The following is a 27,123-nucleotide window of genomic DNA, read 5'->3' on the forward strand; positions in this document are numbered from 1 at the left end:
CCGCCCCTCTTCACCGGCCCCTCACGGCCGGTCCCGCCCCGCCCCGCCCCTCGCTCCTCCCACCGTGGGGGTGCCTGGGAAGAGGCGGAGAACAATATGGCGGATGGCGAGGAGCCGTAAGTACCCGGGCTCTGCAGGCGCCCCGGGCCGGGCTGGGTTGTGAGAGAGCGCGGCGGTGGGCGGTCGCCGCCTCCACCCGGGGTCCTCCCACCCTCCGCCCCGTCCCCTCGCCCCCCATCCCCTCGCGGCGCCCAATGTGTAGCGTGATGCTGACCCTTCTTTTATTCTCTCTTTCTTTTAGGGAGAAGAAAAGAAGGAGAATAGAGGAGCTGCTGGCTGAGAAGTTAGTGCTGCCGGGAGGCCGGGGCCCTCTCCGGGGGCCCCCGCCTCCCTTCACCCCAGGCCTAGGGGACCAGCCGCAGCGGGCCCGGGGGGCTGGGAGGGGGGGCACCCGGAGCGCAGGCCGCGCGGCCTCATCCCCCGACCCCCGCCCGCAGCCCCAGGGGCCCGGCGGGCCCTCCCGGTCTCTGTCTCGGGCGGGCGCTGGGCCCGGGTACCGCGCTCAGGGTCCGCGCCGGCCCGCCGGGGTGCCTGACCGAAAGGTCTTGCGGAAGGACCCTTGCGCCCCTCTCTTCCTCCATCCCAGATTGTCAGAGCCGAGACTTTGTGAGAAGGGAGTCTTATCAAAACACATGAAACGGACGATGGGCCGTTTTTTGCCCTTTCGAAAACACTGAGACAATAGTATTTTTGCAAACTTTCGATGAGAACTTAAAGTCTGGTATCGTACTAAGCACTTAAGTCATTTTTGCAAAATCATTGGCTCTGAAAGGAGAGTGTTGCCTCCGGAGAGCTTATATTGCCCATGTATTACACACCTTATTTCATATCAGATGCCTCGTTTTGTGGTAGTGAGACAGGTTTAAACGAAGTGTGTTACACCCCGGGCAGCATCACCTATTTTTTCTTCCTCCTTACTTGGGACGGGAAGAAAGTGCTCTTACAGTGGGCGTGGTGAGTTAGTCATTTCTGTGGCAGTCCCCAGTAGCACGGCCCTAGGTATCTCAGAAAGTTGAATTTCAATCGCAAGAGGACTTGGAACAAGTTTAGTTTCACATTTCTTCCCACCTTTCATTTCATTCCACTTTTGCTTAAAATGACAGCTACAATTTGAATGTTTACTATATACCACGTATTGTACTAAGGCCTCTATGTGGATTATCTCTATCATTTTGACGTTAAGAAGTAGCTACAGACAAGCTATAGATGAGGTTTATGGCGGTCCAGTAATCTGCTGAAGGTCACAATACTATTAATTGTGGAACCAAATCCAGCTGTGACGTCAAACCCTGTGGTCTTATAGCTAGGCAATACTTGGTCCGTTTTGTAAAAATTGGGTATTACTAAATATGTTTGAAGGTAGAAATTGTGGGGTTGTAGGAAATTTGAAAATTAAAAATAGTTATAAGGAAACCTGAGTCTTGCAATGAATAGAAAACCTATTTTGTTAGAGGAGTCCCTCCTTACTAGATTGTATGTTCTAAAAGGTTTATAGATAGTATTGCCTACCTGTGACATAATTATAACCTGAAACTTTGCCTGTGTTTAGTGGCAATAGAAGCCACCTTATGGTCCTAAGAGATTCTTTTTTGAAAATTAGGACCTCAGAGAAAAATGTGATGTTTCTCTCATCAGAAAGAAGTTACACCTTTCAAACTTGGAAAGGACACATGAGTTATGTTAGATGTCAAGCATTAGGATTCTGGAAGTGGAGGGATTTTTTTGGTTTTTGTTTTTTCTTGTAGCTTATATTTTCTGTTCCAAGGCTCTTTATAGAATAGATTGGGCAGTTTGCAGTGTTTAGTAAGTTCCAAATGTTTAGAAAGCCCATTTCTCACTGATAGATCAGTATCCCAAGTTTGATTTTAGGTTATTGTAGGAACCCAGAAACGTATTGATTATTTCCTCAATCTGTTCTTACCTTTACATAAACTATATAATAGCAAGAAAAGACAATAAAAGCATAAGCGTAACTACATTGAATATTACCCTTTGTATTTGAGCAGGTCTGGTGTGGTTACCTTTTCATTTGGGGAAACCATATTAGTTGTAGGAGTGGCTTTTTCATACTGATCTTTGCAGCTGAATTTACTGTGTTCTGTGCAGAATGGCTGTTGATGGTGGGTGTGGGGACACTGGAGACTGGGAAGGTCGCTGGAACCATGTAAAGAAGTTCCTCGAGCGATCTGGACCCTTCACACACCCTGATTTCGAACCGAGCACTGAAGTGAGAAATGTTTATTTTTAAATAACTCCTCTAATAGTTTTATGTTGCAAATATAATAAGATGCTTCCTCTTTAATTTACTCTTATAATAAAAATACTAATACAATTGTGTAAGTTATCTTGAAATAGTAAATAGAATATTTGCAACTGATTTTATCTGAATAATATTTGAGTTATTTTCACATTTTTCAAATGTAATATGTTAATTTTTAAGAGTAAAATGACTTCATAACCTCACTTAAAATTGTTATACTTCATTTAAAATTCCAGTTTAAAATTACTTTTGAGACACACCTTTTTAATCCCTGCTATGAAAAATTTAACTTTCATAGAGATACAGATATGCTTGCTTAAATTTTGAAGTTTATTTGAAATGAGTATCTTTACTTAGAACTGAATATAATTAGTTTTGGAATTGAATATAATTAATTTATATATAATTACTTAGAATTCAATATAATTAATTGCCTGTTAAAAAGTATAAAAAGTACGTGACTGCTGTATCATAGAGGAGTAGAATTTGGAACTGGTAGTGTTTGACTTAAAGCAAATGTTCAATTAGAAACAACTTGTTTTGTTTTATTATGGGATGGGAAATATTCCTTTACAGTAAATTTTTTATCTCCTTTTATGTTGATGAAGAGATACTGTTTTGAAATAGAAGTATTGTGCTGCTCCTGAAGATAAGGTGCAGACTCTTAGGTTTGACTCGTCTTATCTGAATAATGAGTAATCTTGGACAAAATTGACAGTCTTCTGTATTTCTTTGGATAATCCAGCATATTTTCTCATGCTTCTGATTTTCTTTTTTTGCGGGGTTGAGGCAGGGAGCTAATAATTTAAGATTCTTGTGTTAAGTGGTTGTTTCAAATCATATTTCTGCTGATAGGCAAAAAATAAGAGTTTTACCTGTTTTTTCTTCCTGCCATCTCCTGTTTTGTAAGTGTAACCAACTGTATGGAAAAGCAGCTGTTATTGTTCTTACCCTTTTTTTTTAAAGACCTCTAGACAGCTTGTGCAGTGCTTGATCTTCAGTTCTTACAATTTTTACACTTTTCAATTTTTAAGAAGTCAATTAAATAATTGAGTTTGATGTTCTCCTTTCAAAGTTAAAAAAAGAGACAACTGTAAAGTAGGCATATTTTTTTCTTGTTAGAAATAGTAGCTTTTTAAATTTCAACCAATAAAACTCAATTTAGCAGCATTAAAGTTGGAACTCTCAGAAATCATTAGGGTTATACAATTTCTGGTTCTACCTTGTTCATAAATTTAAATAATTTATTAATTTCAAAGGCTGCTCTTTATCTTCAGTTGCATTTTTCATGGAAACAGAAACTCTTTTATGGTTTGTTGCTTTATTGCTGGTACTTATGGTTTTTATGAACTAGATTTTAATATGCCTTTTCGTTCTTTACAGTCTCTCCAGTTTTTGTTAGATACATGTAAAGTTCTAGTCATTGGAGCTGGCGGCTTAGGATGTGAGCTCCTGAAAAACCTGGTAATATATATATAAAATATGTACTTTCCTTCTCTATGATAATTAAACCTTTTTCCTTTTCTGTCATTTCTTTATTATGATTGTTAACTGTTTCTCCTGAGCCTTTGTCGGATAAGTTTAGCAGGTCAAATTCCAGATAGTAATTAAAATGATGATGTAACTTAACTTTTTAAACCCTAAAGTCCTTGGCTATAAAGTAATGATTGATAGACATTTTTGTTTCTCCTTTCTTCTTTTCTTTTTATCCAGCAAATTTTTGTGCTTCCTCTTGCAAAGTGCTCATTAATTCAGAGAAGTAAATAGCAAAACTGTTAATTCATATTTCACATGTAATTTCAAAGTATTTATTATTTTGTATGTCCCTCGGAATAATCCACTTAGGTGAATAGGACTCATTTTATAGAGAGTAAGACACAGGTTCAGGGATGTTAAATGACAGGTTTTTTCTGGATTATGGTGTTGTGCCTGGAATCTAATCCAGGTCATCAATTTTTAGTCAAGTATTTCACTGAACCATTGTGTCATTACATGATCTAATCATACAGTAATTTTTTTAATAACCATATGGTAGTAGACCCATAAAATATGGGAGAGCTAAACCTTTTTTTTCTAGTTTTGGTCAGTCTGTTTTAAAAGAACATCATCTCAAGAGAGGGTACTATTTAGTGAAGCTATTCCTAGGTACTGGATGGAATCCATAATTTGTGACTTAATTAGTTTCATTGACTTCTGATAACTACAAAGTAGATCTTTATAAGATTTTATCAGTTTATTTAACAAAAATGGTTAGGGGAAGATTGATTTGGAGCTGTTGTATGCTTGCCTTCTGATTAGTATATGGAAAAGTGGAAACGGTAGAGCATACTCCTTAGAAAATGAAGCAGGCAACAGCCAGATGAAGGATCTAAATAGTCAGCCTTGGGACCTAAATTTAAATATAAATAAGCACATTACTTTTGCTAGGAAACACTAATGTCACTCCTAGTGAGACTGCAAAAACTTAATACACTTCCTGGTACTTAGTGCTGTGCTTGGTTCTGTGGGCATTGCAGGTCATCATGATGTATGTCCTTAGTGAATTTGAAGTATTCACACAAAATAAATAGCCGTATGTATCATATAGGGCTTACCAGATGGTACAGTGGTAAAGACTCTGATGGTCAATGTAGGAAATGCAGGAGATGCAGGTTTGATCCCTGGGTTGGGAAGATCCCCTGGAGCAGGAAATGGCAACCCACTCCAGTATTTTGCCTGGAAAATTCCATGGACAGAGGAATCTGGTGGGCTACACTACATTCCATGGGATCACACAGAGTTGGACACGACTGAGTGCGCGCGGACACACACACACACACGCACACAATGTGCCCTGTGAGAGAGAGAGACACACACACACATGATGTGCCCTATGAGAGAGAGAGAGACATACACACACGATGTGTCCTGTGAGAGAGAGAGACACACACACACATGATGTGCCCTGTGAGAAAGAAAGTGAGACATACACACACACACACACACCCCATGTGCCCTGTGAGAGAGAGAGACACACACACACACACACCATGTGCCCTGTGAGAGAGAGAGAGACACACACACACACACATGATGTGCCCTGTGAGAGAGAGACACACACACACATGATGTGCCCTGTGAGAGAGAGAGCGAGACACACACACACACATAGACACCCCATGTGCCCTGTGAGAGAGAGAGACACTCAGGCACACAATGTGCCGTGTGAGAGAGAGAGAGACACACACACACACACAAACACACTGCCCTGTGAGAGAGAGAGCGAGACACACATACACACCCCATGTGCCCTGTGAGAGAGAGAGACACATGCACGCACACAATGTGCCCTGTGAGAGAGAGAGACACAGGCACACACACAAACACACACACACATGATGTGCCCAGTGAGAGAGACACACACACACACACACACACACACGATGTGCCCTGTGAGAGAGAGAGACACACACACACACACACACACATGATGTGCCCTGTGAGAGAGAGCCAGACATACACACACACACACACCATGTGCTCTGTGAGAGAGACACACACACACACACACACACACACACACACGATGTGCCCTGTAATAGGATGCCAAAACAGTACTTTATTAGATACAAATACCCTTGCAGCATAAGAACCAAAGGATTTAGGAAAGATACTGTGGTTTTCATAGGTATTGTATGCACAAATCTCCTAAATAGTTAGCTTTTTCCATTTCAAAGCTGTTAACTTGGAAACATGATAGATACCAGTTTAAAATGTAAAGTAATTAGAGGTTAGATCTGAGGAGTAGTCATCAAGCAACTTCAGAAGTGGCTTGTTATTCAGTGCATTGTAATAATCTCTTACATAGAAGAAAACTGGGTTTTCAATTTTACCACTTGTTACTTTGCTTGTTTCACACATAGATAACAAAAGAGACATGCATGCATATTTTTTGAATTGATCGTAAGCCACCAAAGGCTCATTCTAAAATAAAGGACATGACATTAGTATTATTGATAGAGCAAATATTTATTGAACCTCTTTCTCTATATACCAGGTACAGTTTTATATGCTAAAGATATAGCCTTGAACAAAACAGGCGTTTGTATGCTGAGGGCTTTTGTTTTAGTGGAAGGAACAGACAAGTGAACTATGTTGTATGTCAGATGGTAATAAATGCTTAAATGCTATGGAGAAAGGAAGGATGGAATATAGATAGCCTGGCGGGAGGGGAAAGGGTTCACAAAAAGGTGCTATTTGGGCAAAAAGGTCAGCAAGAACATTCTAAGCAGAGGGAGTATCAGGTGCAAAAGCTGTGAAGTGGGAACATAACTGTTATGTTCCAGGAGGACACAGAGGTCATTGTAGCTAAAGCAGAAGTGAGGAAGAGGGGAATTTTCTAGGAGGATGAGATAACAAAATGAGCTTGGAGTGAGTCACAAAAGGCTTGAGGTGCTACTCTAAGAACTTTGCCTTTTACTCCCAGTCAGAAAGTCATTGGAGGAGGTTTAAGTCTGTGAGTTGACTCCATACAACTTTAACCTGGGTCGCTGTGGCTGATGTATTAAGAAAAGTCAAGAAGAAGAACAGAGCAGAAAGCTGAGAGGCTGGTTTGAAGGTTGTTGAAGTCGCCTAGGCGAGAGGTGATAGGTAGTCCCTTAGAAGAGGGCAGTTGTACTGGAGGCCGTGAGAGGAGGTTGGATTATGGATGTTTTGAAGATTAAATCAATAGGATTTGCTGGTGGATTGGTGTGGGACATAAGAGGAGTCAAGGCTGACATGATAAGGTTTTTGCTGTGAGCAGCTGGAAAGATGGAGTTGGCTTTCACTGAAGTGAGGGGGGCTGGGTAAAGAACAGATTTGCTGGTTTGGGTCAGCAAGGGTGATTGGCTTTGGTTTTGGAAATTGTTAAATTTCAGATATTAATATCTGTTAGGTGATGGTTTACCTTACAAGATGGTCTGAAATCGCCATAAGTAACCAGAACTAGTAAGTGCAAGGGCGCCCCAAATTCCGGCCAGTAAATGAGGAGGAAAACTCTTGAGTGAGTAGTGAATGGGAAACCAATTTTTAAAAAGTGTTCAAATTCTTGTGAGTGAGGTGACCAGGTGAAGAAAGTGTTTCAAGGAGGTGAATCCATCCATATACCCTGCCAAATACTTGGGATGGGTCATGTCAGAGAGTAAGAGTTGGTGATGGGAGGTCACTGGTGACTGACAAGTGTGGTTTTCAGTGGAGTGAGAGCTTGTTTACAGCAAGTGCAAGAAAGGAATTTGAGAATGAAAGTATGGACAGCTCTTACTATAAAGAGGGCAGAAAAATGGTGAAATTATTACCAAGTGATTCAATTTGATTACGTAAGTAAACTGACCATGACCAGAGACGCCTAATTGAGTCTTGAGACCTATTTTTTTTTTTAATCTGCAAGTAAGTTTGAACACCTTGTACTGTTAAACTATGTGGCATTATCATTGAAACACAAGAGTTTTGTTGCTTTTCTCTAGCTCTTTGATTGCTTGCTCTTGACTCTCCTTTTAAGGTATTTCTTTTACATGTCCAGGGTGTGTGTATATATATATGTGTGTGTGTGTGTCTGTTTATAATCTTACAGTTATTTCTGATTGGCAGCATGCTTACAGTAATATAAATCTTGTAGGAATTACTTTCAACAGTATTCTAGAAAAGAATAGCAACTATAGTTAAGTAGTAAGAATAGTAAAAATAAAATATCTAGCAGCAGCAGCAGCAGCAAAACAAACTTTAACAGATGTGTTTATGGGATTATGAAACAACCATAGAAATTTTGAGTTACTCTCTTTGGGTTATGGATTATTTAAAACTGAGTACCTACACTTTTTTGACCTTTATAAGAACCCTGAGTTTTATATACCTTGTATGACTCTAACCATTGAATACAATTGTGCAGAACTTATTACTGAGAACTTGTAGATTTAAGACCATTGAAAAGAAATTAAAAAATTACAAATGTGATGAACCTTTTGCTTAATTAGATTTTTTTTTCTTTTATTTTCACAGGCCTTGTCTGGTTTTAGACAGATTCACGTTATAGACATGGACACTATAGATGTTTCCAATCTGAATAGACAATTTTTATTTAGGTGAGTTTTAATATCCTATTTTAAAATTGTGGTAATCATTCAAATTTGAGTACATTTTCAGTTTAATAAAAAACTGCTGAGAGGATAATGCTAATTTTGTTAAGAACTGTCACTCCTGTCTTAGGTAAATTTTGCAGGAAAATTTTGGGCATTATGGCAAAAATAGTTCTGTAAACAAATATATGTTTTTGTTGATTTTAAAGAAATGTCCAAAAGGTGAATGTGATCTTTGGGATGATTGTGCCTTGAAGACACCGAGTTCTACTCTTTGCCTCCTGTTGATTTCATAAAAGAACAGTAAATATATATTAGGCCCTAGTGAGATATATTGGTAGAGACTTATGAGCCAAGACTTGAGGGGTGACTCTGGGGCAGTGAAGTTATGACACAGTTTGAACTTTTTATAGAAGGTGAAATAAGATGGTGAGTTAAGGAGAAAAAACCCAGGAGCAAGTGAAATGGAACAGAGAGGGATAATTACCTTAGGTATAAGTGAAATGCAGTAAACATCTAAGAGCAACTTATGTGGAGTGACTTTAAATTCTAGAAGTAGTCCTTACATGCAGATCTGAGGAAAAGTTCATTAATGAATAATACTATATGTAGTGTTTAGGGACTTGAATGGCTTAGATAAAAGTGTGTATTTGTTACTCAAAGAATTACACGGATGGGCTTCTCTGGTGGCTCAGATGGTAAAGAATCTGCCTGCAATGTGGGAGACCTGGGTTCGATCTCTGGGTTGGAAAGATCCCCTGGAGGAAAGCCTGGCAACCCACTCCAGTATTCTTGCCTGGAGAATCTCCATGGGTTGAGAAGCCTGGTGGGCTACAGTCCATGAAATCGCAAAGAGTCAGACACAACTGAGCGACTAAGAACGGCACAGAGATAAGGACTTGTTTCTCTCTCTGTAGTGATCATAGAGTACTGACAAAAGGTGCTCAAGTAGTCTGAGCAGGATGCAGGATGAGGTTAGGTAGCAGAAAAGATAAAATTAACTTTGGGAAAGATCTTAAACAGGTTGAAGGGTGGGTGAAACTAAGTCAAGTTAATGAAGTATTGTAATTGTAGGGTGAACCCTACATTTAACTTTTAAGGTTTTCTTTGTATATTTTTTCAGCCCTTGATATTTCTCTTCTCTTGATAGAAAAAGTTTGTGGGCCCTTTCCAGTCTGACAAATATTTAGTGTAGGACTGCTCTTGAAATGACACCACCAAATTGATTGGTTATTGATAATAAGCTATGCCCTTTAATATAGGGCTGAAATAATGATTGAAGATCATAGTGACAATGAAGATTTGTGAAGTGCTTAGGATATATTAAGTACTTTCTGAGCTCTTGATCTATACTACTTAATTTAATCTCAGAGCAAACCCCACAATAGGTTCTTGTTTTCCAGGTTAAGTAATTAGGCCAAGATACCTTGCAAGGATGACGTGTTGTTGTTGTATAACAGTGCCATTCTTGCAAGGATGATGTGTATGAAAGGCCATTTTACTCAAAATACAGTTTTTCGGAGGAGCAATTGAATCCCCTAATTCTGGGATGGTAAAGTAGCCGTTCCCACAGAAACCATCTTAGAGTTCTTTTTTTGGGATCAATTATGAAAGCACATATAATACACAGTCTGAAAGATTCTTGGAACTATTTTATCTACTCTGTATACCTAAAGAGCTCTGTCCAGGGTAGTTGGATGTAATACTGAAATCAAGTTGCTTGACTTGTGCTAGAGTCTCTTGTAATTACAAGTTTGGACAAAGAATAAAACTCTTACAAGAAGTTTTGAGTCAAAAAAGCATTCTGCCTTATTGGAGAGAAGAAATTTGACCTGTTAAAGCATTTTTAAAAATTCTATTTTATTTATTTTTAGCATTTTATTTAGCACCAAAAACATTTTGTGTTGGGATATAGCTGATTAACAGTGTTGTAGTAGTTTCAGGTGAATAGCCAAGGGACTCAGCCATACATAGACATGCTGCTAAGGCGCTTCAGTCGTGTCTGACTCTGTGCGACCCCATAGACGGCAGCCCACCAGGCTCCCCCGTCCCTGGGATTCTCCAGGCAAGAACACTGGAGTGGGTTGCCATTTCCTTCTCCAATGCATGAAAGTGGAAAGTGAAAGTTGAAGTTGCTCAGTCGTGTCCGACTCTTAGCGACCCCATGGACTGCAGCCTTCCAGGCTCCTCCGTCCATGAGATTTTCTAGGCAAGAGTACTGGAGTGGGGTGCCATTGCCTTCTCCGATACATGTTAAAAATTCCAATTTTAAATAAAAAACGATTTCTAATGTGCACAGTGACTGTTTAATTTTCATTTATTTTTCAAGTGTTTACTCTGTGCTTAGCTAGGAAGGAGTACAAAAAGATAAGAGTATGGTAACTTTCTTCCAGTTGTTCATAGTCTGGTAGTTATGATGGACCTATGTATATAACCAAAAATCATGTTGTGAAAAAGTAGTAATGAAGTGCTTATTATGTATACCTGAGGGAATGATTTATTCCCATGAGAAGAATGAGAAAATATTAGGAAAGAAAAATATCATTCATACTGAGATTAGAAGAGAGAACTCGTGTCCTGTCCTGTCTGTAACTGTGGTTATTATCTAGGAGTAACCTTTTGAGGTCTTTTATTTTTACCTTCTTGAAGATAGTGGTATCAAAGGCAATTCTAGATACTGCCTTTGGAATTATTCCTTCAAAAAACATAGTTATGGCTGCTTATGGGATTCAGCATTTACTAGTTTATTAGCACACATGGGAAGAAGAGGAAGAATGTATATGAACATTCTTGCATCTTTAGGATCCCTTGATTTTTTTTCTGCCAAGACCTGCATAGTAACACCTTGAAGTTCTGGGATTCAGGGCAAAGACATGGAAATCTATGGATCTGGAATACTTTTTTCCGTCTGGGAAACATGCTGTTGTTACACTTTAACTTAAAAACTTCATATTTTCACTTAAATACTTAGACTTGTTAGTACTTAAAAATACTTAATTTGGAATACCAACAAGGGTTTACATTTAGTGTTTAATGACTCATTATTCACCAGAAATACTTAGGTAAAAATATTCCTTCTAAATAGCCTCTAGATAAATTCACTGTGGATATTTTTGTGTGTCAAAGTAGATTATGTAGATAACCTAGATTTATATCATGAATAATAATTTAAATATAATTTTTTCTGTAGGCCTAAAGATGTTGGAAGACCTAAGGCTGAAGTTGCTGCAGAATTTCTAAATGACAGAATTCCTAATTGCAATGTAGTTCCGTATCCTTTTGACAAATCAGTTACTCAATACTTAACTATGTGAAGCTTATTATTTTTATTATTATACAAGAGATGTTTAACATAGAGAATACAGATAGGCAGAAAAAATAAGCAGCAGCAGTAAGCTTATTACTGACATATCTTTTGGTAACACTGATTAATGTCCTTTCAATCTTTTCTTTTCAGGTTGTATAAAATGTTTTTTGCCCTAAATTAAGCTTAGGTAGCAAGTACCTTCATTTATTTGCCTATTGTCTTTAATTTAAATTTCAATTGCATATGTCCTCGACTAGACTCTTAAGTTTGTAGGCTGGATACTGGTAATCTTTGTATCGCCTTACCATAGCAGGCAAAGTAAAGAGTCCGTATATTATTAATCAAATGGAAAGTGTGTCAGAAGAAATATATTTTTATAAGAAACATGTTTTAAAAAAGGATTAGTCACACTTTGTTGATTCCCATACCTTTAGATCCAGGGAACTTTTAGTATTTTATAGAAACTTAGGCTTTTTCGCAACGGGTTTGCCGCCAGGACACAGGTGTTGTGAAAACCACCGTTAAACCTAAGCCAAAATGGGAAAGGAGAAGACGCACATTGGGCACGTAGATTCAGGGAAGTCTACCACGACTGGCCATCTGATCTACAAATGTGGCGGGATCGATGAGGGAACAATTGAAAAGTTCGAGAAGGAGGCTGCTGAGATGGGAAAGGGCTCCTTCAAATATGCCTGGGTCTTGGACAAATTTAAAGCTGAACGTGAGCGTGGTATCACCATTGATATCTCCCTGTGGAAATCTGAGACCAGCAAGTACTATGTTACCATCATTGATGCCCCAGGACACAGAGACTTCATCAAAAACCTGATTACAGGCACATCCCAGGCTGACTGTGCTGTCCTGATTGTTGCTGCTGGTGTTGGTGAATTTGAAGCCGGTATCTCCAAGAACGGGCAGACCCGTGAGCATGCCCTTCTGGCTTACACCCTGGGTGTGCAACAACTAATTGTTGGCGTTAACAAAATGGATTCCACTGAGCCACCCTATAGCCAGAAGAGATACGAAGAAATTGTTAAGGAAGTCAGCGCCTACATTAAGAAAATTGGCTACAACCCCGACACAGTAGCATTTGTGCCAATTTCTGGCTGGAATGGTGACAACATGCTGGAGCCAAGTGCTAACATGCCATGGTTCAAGGGATGGAAAGTCACCCGTAAGGACGGCAGTGCCAGTGGAACCACCCTGCTTGAAGCTCTGGATTGCATCCTGCCACCAACTCGCCCAACTGACAAACCCTTGCGTTTGCCTCTCCAGGATGTCTATAAAATTGGTGGTATTGGTACTGTCCCTGTGGGTCGTGTGGAGACTGGTGCTCTCAAACCTGGCATGGTGGTCACCTTTGCTCCAGTCAATGTAACAACTGAAGTGAAGTCTGTAGAAATGTACCATGAAGCATTGAGTGAAGCCCTTCCTGGGGACAATGTGGGCTTCAATGTCAAGAACGTGTCTGTCACAGATGTCCGTCGTGGCAGTGTGGCTGGTGACAGCAAAAATGATCCACCCATGGAAGCTGCTTGCTTCACAGCTCAGGTGATTATTTTGAACCATCCAGGCCAAATCAGTGCTGGATATGCACCTGTGCTGGATTGTCACACATCTCACATTGCTTGTAAATTTGCTGAGCTGAAGGAGAAGATTGATCGTCGTTCTGGGAAAAAGCTGGAAGATGGCCCTAAATTCTTGAAATCTGGTGACGCTGCCATCGTTGATATGGTTCCTGGCAAGCCCATGTGTGTCGAGAGCTTCTCTGATTATCCTCCCCTGGGCCGTTTTGCTGTGCGTGACATGAGACAGACAGTCGCTGTGGGTGTCATCAAAGCAGTGGACAAGAAGGCAGCTGGAGCTGGCAAGGTCACCAAGTCTGCCCAGAAAGCTCAGAAGGCTAAATGAATATTATCCCCAATACCTGCCACCCCAGTCTTAATCAGTGGTGGAAGAACGGTCTCAGAACTGTTTGTCTCAATTGGCCATTTAAGTTTAATAGTAAAAGACTGGTTAATGATAGCAATGCATTGTAAAACCTTCAGAAGGAAAGAAGAATGTTTTTGTGGACCATATGTTTTGTGTGTGGCAGTTTAAGTTATTAGTTTTTAAAATCAGTACTTTTTAATGAAAACAACTTGACCAAAAATCTGTCACAGAATTTGAGACCCATTAAAAAAAGTTTAATGAGAAAAAAAAAAAAAAAGAAACTTAGGAAATGGGATTTGTTATGTTGGAAATACCACAAGATACAAAAGTCGACATACACAAATACTAGCAGTGAACACATGGAAACTGAAATTTAAACTACAGTGCCATTTATAACCACTCAAAGAAAGGAGAAATCTAACAAAATAAGTATGGGTCTTGTATGCTGAATATTGCAAAATGCAAATGAAAGAAATCAAAAGTGATCTAAATGATGGAATGATAGTATTCAAGAACTGGATGATTCAACATAGTAAAGTTGTCACCTAGCCCCAGATTTGTGTACAATTTGTATACAAGTTTCTATCAAAATTCCTGCAAACTTTTCTGTTGTTCCAAACAGGATTATTCTAAAGTGGATAGAGCTAAGGATTATCTAAGACAATACTGTGAAAGAATAAAGTTGGAGGAATCACTGGCCAATTTCAAGAGTTGTTACCCAAGTACAATAATCAAGACTGTGGTGTTGCCAAGGAGAGAGTATAGACACAGATCAGCAGGACAGAATAGAGAAACCAGAAATAGCCACATCCAAGTATGGCCAATTTATACTTGACAGAGGTGCAAAAACAATTCTCTCTGGGAAGGACCATCTCTTCAGTAAATTGTGGTAGCAAAAAAAAATGCATCTCAAAACTCAAATTACAAAAAAAACTCAAGATAGATCATAGGTTAAGTATAAAATGTAAACCTGTAGAACTTTGGAAGATAACATAGGAGAAATAGCTTTGGGATGTAGGGTTTGATAAAAATCCATAGACCACATCAAAAGAATAATCCATAAAAGGATTAAAAAATGGTAAATTGAGTGTCATCAAAATTAAAAACTTTTGCTCTGTGAAGGATCCTGTTAGGATGACAAGATAAGCTACACACTAGGAGATACTTACGAAGTAGGTATCTGACAAAGGATTCATCAAGAATATATAAGGAACTGCCATAACAGTAAAAAGCAGTTAGAAAATGGACCAAAAATATGAAGGGATATTTCACTAAAGAAAATAGTAAAAAGCTCATGATAAGATATTCAGTATCACTAGCTTTAAGGGAGATCCAGCTTATGATCACAGTGAGATTACTACACACCTTTTAGGATAGCTGACATAAAAATAGTAATGAATGTTTGCAAAGATACAGGAAAACTGGAAGTGTAAAATGATAGTCATCTGGAAAATAGTTTGGCTATTTTTTAAAAAATTTGAATATATACTTTCCATACAACTCAGCAGTTTCATTCCTGGGCATTTACCTACCACCTGTATAAAAACTTATTCTCCAGCGTTTGTAGCTTTATTTGCAAGTAGCCAAAAACTGGCGACAACTCAAACATCCATCAATAGCTGAATTGTTAACCTGTATTACAGTTATACTGTGTATACAATATACAATTATTGTACTCAGTACAATAATACTGAGCAATAAAAAACTAACTAATGAGGTGCAGCTTGGATGGATATCAAGAGTATTATGCTGAATGAAAAGTGCTGGTCTCAAAAGATCATATACTGTTTGATTGCATATAACCTTCAGATACCAAAATTACAGAGATGGAGAGCACATTAGTGATTGCCAGGGATTTGGCATGTTGGAGGGGACAGATGTGACTGTAAAGGGGCAGCTGTTGCTGCTAAGTCACTTCAGTCGTGTCCGACTCTGTGTGACCCCATAGACTCTGGCAGCCCACCAGGCTCCCCCGTCCCTGGGATTCTCCAGGCAAGAACACTGGAGTGGGTTGCCATTTCCTTCTCCAATGCATGAAAGTGAAAAGTGAAAGGGAAGTCACTCAGTCGTGCCTGACTCTTCGAGACCCCATGGACTGTAGCCCACCAGGCTCGTCCGTCCATGGGATTTTCCAGGCAAGAGTACTGGAGTGGGGTGCCATCGCCTTCTCCGAAAGGGGCAGCAGGAGGGAGATATTAGTGGTGCTGTAAGAGTTGCGCATCTTAATTGTAGTTACACAGATCTACATGTATTTAAATGACAGAACTTAACACACACATTGTACCAGTGTCACATTTGTAATTTTGCTATGGTACTGTAGTTTATATGGTGTAACCCCTAGGGGAAACTGCATGAAAGAAATACGGGACACTGTGTACTGTCTTTGCAAACATAAAAAGTTTAAACATGCAAATACATGTCCTTATAGGGAGAAAGAGAAAAAAAGAGTGTGTACACTCTTTTGTCTCTCTCCCTTGTTTAGATCTGGGGAACTATGGGTATTTTGTAGAAATCCAGGAGATGGCATTTCTTGGTCTGGCTCCCGGGTCTCCTATTTTTGTTCCGCTAATGTTTGCTCAGGTTCTCTTTTGACTTTGTTTTCTAGCATACCTCTCGTTTGCCTGGTATTCAAAAGGAATAAGGGTCTTGGTGGGTGAGGGCTAGAATTGAACATATTTCTTTATTTGTAGGCCAGAATAATAATAATAAAAAAAATCTAGAGCACACATACTATGTATTGTCCCTCTTTTCCATTTTGGTTTTTAAAGCCTGCAATGGATGATTTGTTTTAGGGGAGTGTAATTTATGTGTTACTAAATGAAATTGCTCCATTAGAAACAATTTAAAAAAATGTTTTTTTGCATACGTATACTGTTCAGATGTTAAGTATTATGATTCACACTCCTAGCTGGTTTTGAGTGGTGTTCTCTTGGCACCCTCCAGGTTGGGGAAAGCCTGCTTATATGGTGCAGGTTGGGTAGAAAGAGAGAGACTTGAAGAACTGAGTTTAGTGAGAAAGGAAGAAAATTCACCCTTCCCCCCAACAAGGGGAAAAAAATCAATAACAAATCATTAGCACCTGAAAAAGCTATTGGAAACATCTGTGTTTTCTAAAAATTAGTTTTGCAGTAACTTTTTTTTAATTGCCTATGTCTGACATATAAAACTGTAAACATTTAAGGTGTACAGTGTATTAATTTGTGCAGTATGTTAACTCCTAGAATTCGAATCCCCTTTGTAAGTGGGAACTATAGCATACCCGTTCCCTTCACTAAACAAATTTTTATTGCCTCTGCTTGATGCTGATGGGTGAAGACACACATTCTATTTTCCCAGAGTTTATGGTTTTACATAAGAATTGCAGCAGAGTAGAAAGTATATGGGGTCGCACAGAGTCAGATATGACTGAAGCGACTTAGCAGTAGCAGCACCAGCAGAAAGTATAACAGAGATACAGTTATACTGATATGGAAGCTTGGGGATGAGAGAAACTATTCTATGTCATTAGGGGAGAGGAGTGTTTAGAAAACAGTTTTTTTAGGAGGTAGGATTTTCATTTTATCAGATTCCTTGAATTCCATTGCTTTGAACACTGATGACTTATGTCTTGTTTTAAATATACATTTATAATTTGATCCTGTGGCATTGTTGAATTCATCTTACAAATTAAAAATTTTTAGCAGCTTAAGTTCCTTTACTTATATTCAGACATTTCAACAAGATTCAGGATTTTAATGACACTTTCTATCGACGTAAGTTTTCCACTTGAAATTCAATTCTCACTAAATTTTTGTATTTTTTAGTTGCTGTTTACAGATTGCTAGCTATTTGATTGCTATTTATTTGCTTTCATTTCTTGGTGTTGGCTTTTCAGGAATATTGTTGACTGATTGAAAGGATGGCAAACTTTTTAAATTCTTAGTTGGCACCATTAGCTGCGTTTTTATATGCTGTTCTGAGTATGGATTACTCAAGGATTGGAAGCTGTATGTTTATTTTATAATGAAAAATGTTTTTTGTTTCTTAGAAATTGTGAATCATTTTGTGTGGCTGCATTTTTAAAAACTCAACTTGCATTTTTTTTCTTGTAGAATTTCATATAATTGTATGTGGACTGGACTCCATCATAGCCAGAAGATGGATAAATGGCATGCTGGTAAAAACTTAGTGTTTTTACAGTTCTCTGAAGTTCTTCCTGCTGCTCTTAACATACTAAAAATGAGACTTTGTGTCATATTTTTGAAAAATCAGAGTTTATTCAGTTTTCAGTAATAGATGTAGTTCATTGTTTATTGCCAGTCATTAATTTGCAGGTTTGGATGTAAATTGCTACTAATGTAATCCCTTGATTTGGTGTATTAGTATTTAGTAATGTGATTGACTTTTAGAATTGTTGAAAGCATTCTCCCTTTTTGAATTCTTATCCCCCTCTCCTTTTAAACCCTTGAAACAATTTTCCTAGATATCTCTTCTAAATTATGAAGATGGTGTATTAGATCCAAGCTCCATTGTCCCTTTGATAGATGGGGGGACAGAAGGTTTTAAAGGAAATGCCCGGGTGATTCTGCCTGGAATGACTGCTTGTATTGAATGCACGCTGGAACTATATCCACCACAGGTAATCACAAAAGCACCCGCATCTGTTTGATAGTATCTTGGGGTGAAATAAGGGTTGCATTATTAAGATTAGTCAGTATTTAGGATTTTTAATTAGGAATAACCATATTTTAAAAGGCATGCTAAGAAGAATGGTGATGAAATACGAAATTTTGCTCTATTTAAGGAAAGATAACAGACATAATGTATCTTCCCTGATGGCTCAGTGGTAAAGAATCTGCATGCAGTGCAGGAGACTTGGGTTTCATCCCTTGGTCTGGGAAGATCCGCTGGAGAAAGAAATGGCAACCTATTCCAGTATTGCCAGAAAAACTCCATGGACAGAGGAACCTGGTGGGCTCTAGTCCATGGGGTTGCAAGAATTGAACACGGTTGAGTGACTGAGCACACATATACATAGACTCAATATCATCATTTTGATACTGTTCTGTTCTCATAATTCATTTCTATTAGTTTTTTATTTAGAGAGTAAGGATCAAGGGATCAGTTAGAAAGTTATATGTTGGGATAGAGCTGTAATCTGTTTTGTTTAGTTTTTACCTGTGTTTCAGGGATATAAAGACACCAGAGATGAGAATGATATTTCCAAAGATGAAGCTCTTTAATCTGCATTTCCACTTGAAAGGGCATTTAGAAGTCTGATTTATAAATAATTTTATTAGTTTTTATTTGAAATTTATTTGTTTTGGTTAATTTTATATCTTTAAGTTTAAATCTTAGTTAAACATAATAGGGTACTCATATTTGAGAATTTATTCACTCCTATTCTTCCCATGTTCTAACAAAGCTTAACTTTATATGTTTTTTTAAGTGTAGGGCAAACCTATTTTTTTAGGGAGATCAACCTAAGTGAAGTGACATAGATCAGCTGTGTTAATTTCAGAAGCATTCTTAATAGTATTAAATATTTTGTTTCTGTAAATGGAAGGCTAATATGAATTATAAGAAACTTGACAAACTAGATCATAACTAGAAGTTACATTTTAAAATAATTTATTTAAAATCCACTAAAAAAGGCAAACTGTGTTTTTAGGTTAATTTTCCCATGTGCACCATTGCGTCTATGCCCAGGCTACCAGAACACTGTATTGAGTATGTCAGGATATTGCAGTGGCCTAAGGAGCAGCCTTTTGGAGGTAATAAACCTAATTTCCTAATTCAGAATTACATAAGATAACTTGTCTATATTATTTATTTGGACATTTACCTTAAAAATAAGTTGATTTATGTGTACATGTTTCTGTCTTCCATTCTTTTTTTTTCCCCTCTTTCCTGACAGAAGGGGTTCCATTAGATGGTGATGACCCTGATCATATTCAGTGGATTTTCCAAAAAGCCCTGGAAAGAGCATCACAATATAATATTAGAGGTGTTACATATAGACTCACTCAAGGTAAGTTAGTGAATTTTCATTAATAACGATCTTAAGATGGTCCCTTTTTCAGAGGATGTGATGCTTTGGGCGAAATAATTGATAAGTGATTTCAGATAATACTATCCCTTTGTGATTCAGTAAAGGTGCTCTGGAAATAACCATTTCCAGCTGCCCCAAATTTGTTAGAAGGAAACTGAGTTTACTAGAATTCATAGCACTTTTTAACTTGGAGGAATTTAATCATTGAATCTTACTTACTTAGGCTTGGAGGAGTCCCTGAGTCATCCAGGGCAAGCCATTCATTCACTTTATATCTTTTGCTGAAAGAGCAGTTTATCCATTTCTGGGGCAGTCATTTCACATTTGGACAGTATTGTGAAGACAGTTCTTCTATGTATTGAAGAAAAATCTCCCATCTTTTTTGTGTGGGCTGGATATTGTCCCAGAGTATGCCATATGCTTATGCCATATGTAAATTTAATTCTCTTTCAAGTAATAGACCTTAACATATTGAACCCTCCAAATTGTTATCACTCCCATCAACCTTGCTAGTTCCTTTAACCCATCAACATGTTTCCATGACTCAAATTCCCATCATGCTGTTTTCTTCTAACCATATTTCAGTTATCCATACTTTTCTGAACTGTCCAGGTGAGAATGCAGTGCTCTAGGATGAGTCTTAGGATACACTTCTGAGCATTGATGCAGTTTTAGAGGAGGCCAGGGTTTTGTATTGTTTGTTTGTGGTTTACATTGATGCTATACTTTTGATTCCTTCAGGTTACCATCTGCTAAAATCTGGAAGTTTTTTTCACATATGCAATTGCTAAGCCATATCCGACTGCTACAGATTTGGCAGTTTTGGGGGATGGCATTTTTTTTTTCTTTATATTCAAGTATAGGTCCTTTTAAGTTTATTCTTAAACTCATCCTGCTGTTCTGTATATATATGTATTAGGTTGGTGCAAATGTAATTACAGTTTTGAACTGTGAATTTTAAATCATTATAACTAGGCTCGAACACATCTTTATTAATCAAAATAGGAACCATTATTAATCAACACATTTTTGCCAATGAAAAATAAGTTTGTTTATTCCTATAGTATAAAAATCCATGCTTTGGGATTTGACAAACTCTTGGAAAGCGTTTTCTGCTGCCTGCTGGTTGTGGAAGCATTTTCCCTGCAGAAAGTTGTCAAGATACTTGAAGAAGTGTTAGTCAGTTGGCGAGAGATCAGGTGAATCTGGCAGATGTGGTGAAACTTCGTACCCCAGTTCGTTCAACTTTTGAAGTGTTGGTTGTGTAATATGTAGTCGAATGTCATGGAGAAAAATTGGGCCCTTTCTGTTGACCAGTGCTGGCTATAGACGCAGTTTTCAGTGCATCTCATTGATTTGCTGAGTATATGTCTCAGTAATGGTTTCACTGGGATTCAGAAAGCTATAGTGGATCAGATAGGCAGCAGACCCCCAAGAGTGACCATGACCTTTTTTTTGGTGTGAGTTTGGCTTTGGAAAGTGCTTTGGAGCTTCCTCTCAGGGCAGCCACTGAGTTGGTCGTCACTGGTTGTCGTATAAAATCCACTTTTTGTTGTACATCACAATCCCATTGAGAAATGGTTCATTGTTGTGTAGAATAAGAGAAGATAATGCTTCAAAATGATGGTATTTTTGATTTCCAGTTAGTTCTTGAGGCACCCACTTATTGAGCCTTTTTACCTTTCCAGTTTGCTTCAAATGCCAAATGACCATAGAATGGTTGACATTGAGTTCTTTGGCAGTTTCTCATGTGGTTGTAAGAGGCTTAGCTTCGTTGATGGCTCTCAGTTGTCATTATCAACTTCCAATGGTTGGCAATGATGCACCTCATCTTCAAGGCTCTTGTCACCTTTGCAGAACTTCTTGAACCACAACTGCGCTGTATCTTCGTTAGCAGTTCCTGGGTCAAGTGTATTGATGTTGTGAGTTGTCTCCGCTGCTTTATGGCTCATTTTGAACTCAAATAAGAAAACTGCTCTTATTTGCTTTTTGTCTAACATCATTTCCATAGTCTAAAATAAATAGAAAATAAACAGCAAGTAATAAGTCATTTAGTAAAAAAACATAAAGTGAGAAATGCACATTAAAATGATGTATAACATACTCACATTTATTGAGAATGTATTCCAACATCAAATGGCAGATTTCAACACTGCAAAACCAGTTACTTTTGCATCAACCTAATATGTTCTTTATGCCTGTCAACTTAATGTATTCTTTTTAGCTTCATATCACTTGTTTTGATAGTATCTTATCTCTTTTCCAAATACTTAAAATTTTTAACAAGACTAAAGTGGCTGAGAACAGATAAAACTGAATCATGCTTCTGGTCAGGACCTTTTTAGATTTATTCCCTTCTGTTGATCATATGTTCTTGAGTACTTCATGTTTCTTTATCTTGTTCATAAGGATGTCATGAAAGACCTTTCCAGATGATCTGTTGAGGCTCATCTTCCACATTCCCTTGGCTCCAAAGCTAGTCATGGTAACTAAATGAGGTAGTCTTGTGACTTGTCTCAGTAACAATCCTAACACTGAGTTTTAGTGACTAATGTTTCTTAATGTATCTACTCATAGTTCACCTTTCCAAGAATTTTGTCCAAGATGATTAAGCTCACCAGAAAGAGCTTTGTCTTTTTGAAAATCTGCCATTTCTCTCCTGTAATTATTTCCTTATGTTTACTGATGTTTTAGTACTGTCATTTGAAAATTCTGTTCTTACACACTACTTGTTGCATTTGTACACTCATTGTTCTAACCTGCTTTGTGTTCCTGGAGGACACCAAGCATAATCCCACCTTAGAACTTTAATAACTCTTGATCCTTACGCCTGGAATACTCTTTCTTGGATTCCCCTCAGGGTTGGTTACCTGTCCCTCAGGTATCAACTTAACGATTTCCTGATCATACCAACTGATAATGACTCATAAACCATTCACTATTTTACCTTTTTATAATTGCTCAGAATTCACATAGCCTTGTTTTCCTATATGAAGAATATTTCATCCTTACACTCTGATTCATCCCTGTTCTGGGACCTTTGCCCCTGCCATGTACACAATTGCACTTTCCCCAGGTCATTGCATGAATGGGTCTTTTTCATGGTTTAGATTTCTATTCAAATTATCACCTCCCCAAGTAGACAGTCTAATGGACTCCTCCATCACTGTAAGATATATTTTTTTTACTGCTCCTCTATACAGCACCTAGAATGGTATCTGGCATATAATCCACATTTATTTGCTGATTGTTTGAATTAACAAATGAATTCCGTTTGTCCTGATCAGGAAATGCAAACTTATTTCTGTGTGTAGTCTTATTTATCCTTCCATACCTTTTAGCAAGGCTTGGTGTATATTTCTTAGCTTGATGATTGAGGGCCTTGACTAAGAGTAGAGAAGCCAAATTGGAAGTGGAATCCTGATTTTTTGAGGGGTAAGAGATGTCCAGTCTTTTATTGGGCAGTGTGTCTTCAGCTTCTCACTGTTTGTGACAACCTGTTTCTCCTTCCACTACATCCTGCTCTTTGTGGTTCACTGGAGAGCTTCCAGGAATGCCAGGAGGTTAGCTCCTCCCTATTTCCTCTTTTCTGAAATTGCACATAATGGTCAGATGGTCAGAATTAATTTTTTAAAACAGCTTTCCAGCTCCTTAACTATCTTCCTTTCACATCTTCTTAGATATTTGCCTTTTTTCTTAAGTTTGTAAAACCTGACCTGCCAACACCTAGCATCTTGGAAACACATCTTTCAGGGCTCGCTCACAGTCTGAGATAATATAGCTACTTTTATCAGAATTTTTGTTTTCTAAAATGAACAGTACAAATATAGTTACAGAATATTTATTTTGTACCTAAAAAATGATTTTAGGTGGGGCTTTGGTCATTCCTAATCTGTGGATACTAATATGAAAAAAGTGGGGTAGAAATAGAGAACTGTGTTTAATATTTTGTATAGTCCATGTTGTAGAGTGAAACAAAGTGTTTAGGGGCAGTTTTTCTGTTTGTCTTAAATTTTTGTGAATAGAATGGCTAAAACTAATAGATGAAGAAAAACTAGTTAGCTCTTACTCCTCATACTTTACTCAAACCTTACTGAGGATAGTATAGTATACTGTATCAGTTAAGACTATGTACATTAGGGCAGATCTGGGTTCATATATCACCCCTATCTCTTACAACATGTATAGCTGTGGATGTTGTTCATTTCTCGCAACCTCATTTTCCTTATCTTTAAAATCAGAGTAATAAGACTAACATGATGTTATGCAAATTCATTGAAATTTTATTTAATCTTCATACTCTTGGAGCAAAATAAACACCTGAATATTTAGGAGTTATTAGTATATGATTGTCACATCTTTTATGAAACAGTGTGAAGAATTATCTTTCCTACTATAACTTAGGATTCTGAACATGCTGTTAATACAAAATAATGTGAATGTGAAAGAAGATTGTTTCATGGTTAAACTTAAGTCTATTTTCTGACCTGAAAGCCTGAAAAATCAAGTAATGGGCATGATATTTAATAATAATCATTGTCTAATTTAAGATACCTACTTTTTAAAAAAAGGAATAACCATATTTTAATTAATATATTTTTAGGAGTAGTAAAACGAATCATTCCTGCAGTAGCGTCCACAAATGCAGTCATTGCAGGTGAGGAAAAATGGCCACTACTTAATTTTATTTCCTTCCCTTCAGATTTTCAGTACCTAAGTTGGTATTTCTGCAGCTACATGATCTCAGAAAACTAGTGTTTTGGGGATTTGATTATCTTCTTGGGTGGATGGTAGTATAATTAAGCTGCCCCCAAAACCACAAGACAAGTTACTGGACCTTGTATATATCTCATCTTACATTATTTCATACATAAAATGCTCTATAATAAGACATTTTAGTGCCATTTCTTTTTAATCAGTATAACAGGCTACTCAATCTGAAGAAGAGGGAAGAAAACTTGTAATGTTACTTTAAAATGTTACTTTATCATTTGGATTATACAAAACAAATATAAAATGTTATATTTTCAGTTTTTAAAAATAATAGTGTTTTTGTATGTATTTTTCTATTTGTAATCAATAGCTTTGTAAATTTATCTGTTCTGATTTATAACTAACTTCTGTTTTTAAATGTCTAATTTTCATTGAGTTAAAGCATCTTTATTTTCTTTCCTCTTTAGCTGTGTGTGCCACTGAGGTTTTTAAAATAGCCACAAGGTAATGAGTTTCATTTTTAGTATGTATGTAAGTCTGTGTTTTGATCTGGCTCAGTTATATAAAAATGAACACTTTTTTCATTGCAGTGCGTATATTCCCCTTAATAATTACTTGGTTTTCAACGATGTAGATGGACTGTACACGTACACATTTGAAGCAGAGAGAAAGGTTAGTAGTAGTATACTAATGAAAGCTTTTTTGATTATGCATACTTTGATTTTTAAATATTAATTACTAGTTGGAAATGTGAAGGAAATTTCCCACACCCTTTGTGAGTATTTTCTGACTTCCAGAACCCTATTTACTATATGTCTTTTGTAATACAGCCTAAAATAAATACTGTGTAGTGAAATAATTTAGGAAAAATGGCCCGTTGGGAAAAGCAGGTTTAAAATATAAAAATTTGTTCATAGGAAATGAAAAACTGATGATAAAACAACTTGATTTTTATTTCATCATTATAAATACACTGTTATTGGTACATGTGTCACCGTGATTTGTGTTTGTCTAGGAAAACTGCCCAGCTTGCAGTCAGCTTCCTCAAAACATTCAGTTTTCTCCATCAGCTAAACTGCAGGAGGTTTTGGATTATCTAACCAATAGTGCTTCTCTGTAAGTGTTCAGGACTTTTGTTATGTTGTAGAAAAAAATTTGTGATTTTAAAACTTTAAAAACTAGAATTGTTTTTTTTGAAAAATGATTCTGATTTTTTTTTTCTTACAATTTAGGCAGATGAAATCTCCAGCTATCACAGCCACATTAGAGGGCAAAAATAGAACACTTTACTTACAGGTGATCAGTGTTCAGTCCCCTCCCCCCCCAAATTAAATTAAAAGTTTAATTTCACTTAATGTACTTTACATTATTGTTTTCTAGTCAGTAACCTCTATTGAAGAACGAACAAGGCCAAATCTCTCCAAGACATTGAAAGGTATTTTAAATGAATGCATTTACTAATGCTAATCAATTTCTTCTGTTTTTTTTTTTTTCAATAAAAGTAATAAAGGCCTGTTTTAGATTTCCTCTTAATGCTTTTGAATGGTAATACCATTCTAATTAATTATATCTTAAGAAACATTAATAGAATTAATTGATCTTTGAGTAGAGTTAAAAAAATCTGTGTGAAATCAAATATTACCTTGATTAAAGAGAACTGGATTTTGATGTTTGTTTAGACCATACTTTGCTATAGTTTGTGAATGTGTTATCTCTTTTCTTGAGATTTTTTTTTTTTGCTTGGGTTAATTTAGCTTTTTTTCTTTTAGAATTAGGACTCGTTGATGGGCAAGAACTGGCAGTTGCTGATGTCACCACACCACAGACTGTACTATTCAAACTTCATTTTACTTCTTAAGGAAAATAAATCTGCACTTAGTAGAAAACTCATGAAAATATTATACTTTGTGGATGCTAAGAAATATAATTGATGTCATTTTTAGCATTAATGTTGCTGGAATTTGACTTTTTAAAATATGAGCCACTTTTTTAACTTTATACCTTTCCCTTGAAGACAAAATTTTGAGGTTGGTGCTTGTGAGCATTTTCATTAGTAATACGGAAAATGGTGCCTGGAGAGGGAGATTAATGAGCAAATATATTGCTTCTTTTAGAGGAGGAGACAAATACCCTCTTGTATGAGAATTTGGATATGGTCAAAGAATGCATTCTTCAGTTTTCATTTGAGCACCCACTATACAAAAAGATGTCCCTTAAAAAAAATAAGAAAATTAAGTTTTAAATAACATTAAATACTGACATCTAGAGCATATGTTCAACATAGCCTACTTCTTGCTTGATTTAATATTAATTGTGGCTGTCCAAATGAATATTATTGCAAAAGTTACCTTGTCCATAATAATTTGTAAACGGTATATAGCTGAACACCTGTGCATGGAAATAGGAAATATTTTCATGTGTTTACCTTCAGTGCCATAGAGGCTAATATGCACATTAAAGCCAAGACATGGATGTTTAAAAGAATTTAATGTTTAAACCATTACCACTGATGCTTTCACATTATTTATTAATAAAAATCATATATTGTCTAATTTTCTCACTGAAAATTTAAAAATATATTTAGTAAGTAGTTCTGTACTGATGTAGAAATAATTTTAAAACATGTAGCAGAGTTGCTAATACGAAAATTTTATAGTACTTGAATTAGTACTTTAGCAACAATAAATACCTACTGATTTAATTTGCTCTGGCATAATAATGTAATGAA

General features: G+C 37.1%; 2 protein-coding genes across 4 annotated transcripts; both read left to right on the forward strand.

The window, feature by feature from the left end:
- On the forward strand, nt 1-26,947 carry UBA3 (ubiquitin like modifier activating enzyme 3). Of its 3 annotated transcripts, none has more exons than XM_006071459.4 (18): nt 8-116; nt 302-343; nt 2,167-2,287; nt 3,704-3,784; nt 8,336-8,418; nt 11,603-11,683; nt 17,360-17,403; nt 17,743-17,807; nt 18,114-18,269; nt 19,302-19,404; nt 19,548-19,661; nt 24,286-24,339; nt 24,863-24,899; nt 24,986-25,067; nt 25,411-25,511; nt 25,628-25,691; nt 25,776-25,830; nt 26,165-26,947. In XM_006071459.4, the coding sequence occupies exons 1-18, from the start codon at nt 97-99 to the stop codon at nt 26,251-26,253; spliced, it is 1,392 nt and encodes a 463-aa protein (XP_006071521.1). In that variant the 5' UTR covers nt 8-96; the 3' UTR covers nt 26,254-26,947. The 3 variants fall into 3 exon arrangements, with proteins under 3 accessions (XP_006071522.1, XP_006071521.1, XP_025128263.1); XM_025272478.3 differs by having other exon boundaries at nt 19,551-19,661; XM_006071460.4 differs by lacking the exon at nt 302-343 and having other exon boundaries at nt 1-116.
- Nucleotides 12,242-13,928, forward strand: LOC112581190 (elongation factor 1-alpha 1-like). Its single transcript, XM_044933688.2, has one exon. The coding sequence runs from the start codon at nt 12,257-12,259 to the stop codon at nt 13,628-13,630; it is 1,374 nt and encodes a 457-aa protein (XP_044789623.2). The 5' UTR covers nt 12,242-12,256; the 3' UTR covers nt 13,631-13,928.
- Nucleotides 26,948-27,123: the final 176 nt, after the last annotated feature.

The sequence above is a fragment of the Bubalus bubalis genome, chromosome 21, assembly GCF_019923935.1.
Source record: "Bubalus bubalis isolate 160015118507 breed Murrah chromosome 21, NDDB_SH_1, whole genome shotgun sequence".
Classification (NCBI taxonomy): domain Eukaryota; kingdom Metazoa; phylum Chordata; class Mammalia; order Artiodactyla; family Bovidae; genus Bubalus; species Bubalus bubalis.